Raw genomic sequence first — 5,057 nt, 5'->3', positions numbered from 1 at the left:
CGGCAGGCAGAGTGGTTAGAGGCAATCAGGCAGGCAGGCAGGCAGGTGAGTGGTTAGGAGCCAGCAGTCCTGGATTGCGAGAGGGATGTCTGACTGCCGGTTTAGGCCCGATCCCTGTAAACTGGCAGTAGGACATCCTTCGAGGGGTCCCAAATTGGAGAGGGTGCAGGCCAGGCTGAGGAACATACCCTCCCCCGTGCACGAATTTCATGCACCGGGCCACTAGTATATATATATATTTTAAATTGATTTCAGAGAGGAAGGGAGAGGAAAAGAGAGATAGAAACATCAATGATGGGAGAGAATCTTTGATTGGCTGCCTCCTGCATGCTTCCTAACTGGGGATCAAGCCCAAAACCTGGGCATGTGCCCTGACCAGGAATCAAACAGTGATGTTCGATTAGTTGACGCTTAACCACTGAGCCACACTGGTAGGGCAAGAGTTATTGAATTTTAGTTTGTTCAACTTATTACTGGTTAGGACAGAGTGACAACTTCAAAGTTACTCACATGCTGGACTGAAAATAAAGAGCAAAAAGTGAAGAGTGGAAGAGAAGACAGTAAAATCAAAGAAGGGTAAATTCTTTGGGGTGAAATTGGACAATTTCACAAATGGTCACTGACTGGGTAATCCTAAAAGATTGTGGTCGTGAATGGATAGACAGCACCAGCTTCCTGTGGTTTAAATGCTTTGGAAAAATAAGCAAGAGAATTTCCCACATCTGTGATTGCTCTAACCACTCAGTAGGCAATTAAATTTAGAGGCATTTCATCTCAAAACAGCTAAAATAAAATAAATCATTCAAATAAGTAAAAGTTTCAACTATTTTATTAGCGTATTATATTTAGACTAGAGAACGGGTGCATGAATTAGTGCACCAGTGGGGTCCCTTGGCCTGGCCTGCAGGATCGGGACAAAACCAGCTCTCTGACCTCCCCCAAGGGGTCACAGATTGCAAGAGGGTGCAGGCCAGGCCAAGGGACCCACCAGTGCATGATCGGGGCTGGGAGGGACGCGGGAGGTTGGCCAGCCAGGGAGGGACCGCGGGAGGGCTCCAGGGTGTGTCCGACCCGTCTCACTTCGTCCTGATCCCTGATCGGCCAGACCCCAGCAGCAAGCTAACCTACTGGTTGGAGCATCTGCCCACTGGTGCTCAGTGCACGTCATAGCGAGCAGTTGAGCAGACTTAGCATATCATTATCATATTACACTTTGATTGATTGAACAGCTGACCGGAAGACCGGACACTTAGCATATTAGGCTTTTATTAGATAGGATAAGTGTTCTTAGGAAAAAGGATAGGCCTTGATGGAATTACTTCTTCACTCATAGTTTGATTAATTAAATTCATTCATTCATTCAACAAACTGAATCCTTAGGATGTACCAGGCACTGTGCTAGACACAAAATTAAGAACACTGTTTCTGCCAACAAGTCTCTTAAGCTAGTCAGAGAGACAGGCTCATAAATGGAAACAGAAAATAATGTGGCACATAAAATGACAGAGAGTTATACAAGGTGGTAGAAAGAAAAGGAAGGACATCGAATCCAGCCTGGAGCAGGAGGAGGAAAGGCTTCCAGAACACAGTGGTGCCTGAATATTAACAAGCCCAGCTTCTTCTCCTCTATATCTCATAGATTATGTACAATGTATTTTTTGTCTCATTCCTCCTTTAGCCAAGTCCTAAGGCTGTAACTCCTAGAGATAAGAAATAGAAATAACTGGATAATGTGACAGGGAATGCATATTTCTGTAAAGATGGTGAGGCATCCCCAGCAAGCAGGAGAGAGGACACGGAGCATCGTGCAGCTTTACAGAAGTACTGCGGTGTTTGAACCCTCAGACAAGTTTGTGCATGATGGCTGGAGTGAGGCTGCGTAGGTGTCTGACCAAAAACACGTTGGGGCATCAGCAAATAAATACCACTGTCACAATACGGTGATGTGACATTTTGTTCTTTGAACGCTCCAGAGCTCCTGCAGTCTACACATCTACAGTAGATCTTAATTTGGAATTAGAGAGTGGGTGCTAGAAAAAACCCTCAAGATCATAGTGCAGAAACCTTTCATTCACAGCGGAGGCCTCTGAGAGGAAATTGGCCTGAGGTCATGCAGCTTATTTATTAAGAGAGATGAAACCAGAATGTGGATCTAGGTCATTTCTTTAAAAATATATATATGTTTTTATTGATTTCAGAGAGAGGGAGAGAGAGAGACAGAAACATCGATCAGAGAGAATCATTGATCGGCTCCCTCCTTTATGTCCCCTACTGGGGATTGAGCCTGAAACTTGGGCTTGTGCCCTGACCAGGAATTGAACCATGACCTCCTGGTTCATGGGTCAATGCTCAACCACTGAGCCACACTGGCTGGGCAAGGTCATTTATTTATTCATTAAAACAACTGAATGATATCTAAGTGCTGAGTGCTGAGTACAGAGTATGAAATTTATACTCATTGATATTTCTCTATGGTCCCCCAACTTCCTGCCCCAAATATCATACAATTTTACTCAAAAATATTTTAGATGTATCTTCAAAACATAATAAGACAAAGCCACCATATCACTGTGTTCAATGTAATTCACTAATATCTAGCTAATATTGAAAGTATCTAATTATCATAGACAATTTTTTATTGTTTGTGCACGTTAGATCCAAATCACATGCAATAACGTTGCCCATTAAAGTCTCTTTTTTGCCATTATTTGTTGAGGAAACAAGGTCATTATCTAGTAGAATTCCAGAGTCTGGACTTGCTGATTGCAATCTCAGGTTTCATTTAACATATTCCTCTACCTTCTGGTTTGTTTATTTATTTTATCTCCAGGGTCACACAGTCAGAGAGCGGCAGAGGCCAGATTCATATTCAACTCTGGTGGCTGTTACATGGTTCCATTAAACAAATCCCTTTCACCTTTTAAAAAGTTCAACGAAAAAGAAAATCAATTTATCCTTCACACACTGGACACACGTTCATTGCTCATACGTTGTTTGTGAGAATCTTATACATATGAGCTCTCATTCTAACACAGTTCTAAGATATTAGAAGGGCGAGGTTGAAGTTATGCACTTTTCCGTTTATGACATTATTTCTTCAGCACCACTATATGTCATAGCAAGATATATGTCAGCAGTCATTGCACCTTCCCTCGGGGAAGAGGGAACAGGACACAGAATAGTAAGTGCTAAACTGTACAGCCCAGGAAAAAGACCAACAGTGCGTCAGGACTGTCCAAGGTTTCAAGGAAGATTAGAACTGAGCTCCAGCCTAAGGGAGCAGAATATTGACACTGAGAAGGAAACACATGCAGTAGGGAGTGTGGACAATATTAACCTGGCAAACTCAGGGAGGCCTGCATGGCAGCCTTACAAACTCAGAGGCTGAAAGTAAGCATATGGGACGGTCTGAACTTAAAACTTAACTAAAAGCGAGTCATGGTGAGTACTTACACCTAGGCTGGTGTCTCCCTTGAAGAGGTCAATCTTTATCCTAACTGGGCCTCTTGTCTTTTTGCATGTGCCTTAACACACCTTTGGAAAGTCAGAGTAACCCCCTTTTCCCCAGACTCTCGGGGTGCAATCTCCCACCAGTGCATGAGACCACCGAACCCCTCATCATTATCTTGCTGCCCAAATACCGTCTGTATGTGCTGTAAATATCAATTGTTAACCATCCTGTATCCGCCAATGTTAACAGAAGTATTTGTCTCTTCATTTTAACCCAGTGGTTCTCAACCTTCTGGCCCTTTAAATACAGTTCCTCATGTTGTGACCCAACCATAAAATTATTTTCGTTGCTACTTCATAACTGTAATGTTGCTACTGTTATGAATCGTAATGTAAATATCTGATATGCGGGATGGTCTTAGGCGACCCCTGTGAAAGGGTCGTTCGACCGCCAAAGGGGTCGCGACCCACAGGTTGAGAACCGCTGTTGTATCCACGCTGAGATTTCCCTGCTTTGCTTTCTCCCGCCTCCCTGACCTACCACCATGTAACCCTCCTTGTGCCTCCTCCTTTGATAAAACAAATCGCAAAACTGCCATTCCCTGAAGCACTTTCTCATTCCGTTAAGATTTTGCTTCCAGGCAATTGTCAGTCTGGCTCAAATAAACTCGGAAAAATTTTCTGTATGTTTGGACGTTTCTTACACCGCCAGCAGTAAGAGTAGCCGAAGCTAACATACCTCTCAGTCAGCGTGTGCACTGTCACGGCGGGGTGGCCCGCCGACCGACCGCCGACCTCCGGGAAAGGAAGTGCAGTGGGTTCAGTCAGCGTGTGCACTGTCACGGCGGGGTGGCCCGCTGACCGGCGACCTCCAGGAAAGGAAGTGCAGTAGGCTGGGTTTAAACATCTGAAGGTAGGTGGTCGAGCCGCGGTAAACGGCGATCCACCGGGGCCATCCGAGCGCCTCTGGCGCCCCTTAGCGGGACTGCGGTTCCACTATCCGAAACCACAAGGTGGAGCCATTATCATTTTCCTCCATTAAATGCTCCCACAAACCACGGCTCAAGGGTGCGCTCTACGCACCTGCACGCTACGCAGGCGCAAAGCTTTTCTTTCCTCACAAAGACGGCGGGGGGTCGGGCCAGGCAAATAGAGTCATCATTCCGCTTCTAGGCGCAGAGGGGGCGGGGCCACGCATGCGCCGTGAGGACGTGTGAGACTTATTTCCCGCGGGGAGACGGTGACGTAATGACAGAGGAGGCGGTGGTCAAAGAACGGAAGCCGGGAGGGAACGAGGGCGAAAGGGGACCCGGGCCAGGCTGGTGTTCGGAGTCTTGGCGGGGCTGGGGTTCCGATGTGGTCCCCGGAGCGGGAGGCCGAAGTCCCGGCCGGGGGAGACCCGGCGGGCCTACTGCCCCCCGAGTGGGAGGAGGACGAGGAGCGCATGTCCTTCCTGTTCTCCGCCTTCAAAAGGAGTCGCGAGGTGAACAGCACCGACTGGGACAGCAAGATGGGCTTCTGGGCGCCGTTGGTGCTGAGCCACAGCCGCCGCCAGGGGGTGGTGCGCCTGCGACTGCGGGACTTGCAGGAGGCCTTCCAGCGCAAGG

General features: G+C 47.1%; 1 protein-coding gene and 1 long non-coding RNA gene across 2 annotated transcripts in view; both read left to right on the top strand.

Moving 5' to 3' along the window:
- Positions 1–4,621, top strand: part of LOC106725808 — a 94,604-nt gene extending 89,983 nt beyond the window's left edge. The window contains exon 3 of the long non-coding RNA XR_001361785.1: positions 4,275–4,621. This is a non-coding gene — a long non-coding RNA (uncharacterized LOC106725808). The remainder of the gene's footprint in view (positions 1–4,274) is intronic.
- Positions 4,622–4,697: 76 nt separating this feature from the next.
- The window catches only part of CHMP7 (charged multivesicular body protein 7), a 14,988-nt gene continuing 14,628 nt past the window's right edge, over positions 4,698–5,057 (top strand). Inside the window, exon 1 of the mRNA XM_014538298.1 lies at positions 4,698–5,057. Within this exon, the coding sequence (XP_014393784.1) occupies positions 4,805–5,057 (253 nt within the window). The 5' untranslated portion in view covers positions 4,698–4,804.

This window comes from Myotis brandtii, unplaced genomic scaffold (genome assembly GCF_000412655.1).
Source record: "Myotis brandtii unplaced genomic scaffold, ASM41265v1 scaffold19, whole genome shotgun sequence".
In the NCBI taxonomy this organism is placed as follows: domain Eukaryota; kingdom Metazoa; phylum Chordata; class Mammalia; order Chiroptera; family Vespertilionidae; genus Myotis; species Myotis brandtii.
Note: the sequence above shows the minus strand (reverse complement) of the source record. Positions and strands in the feature narration are given on the sequence as shown.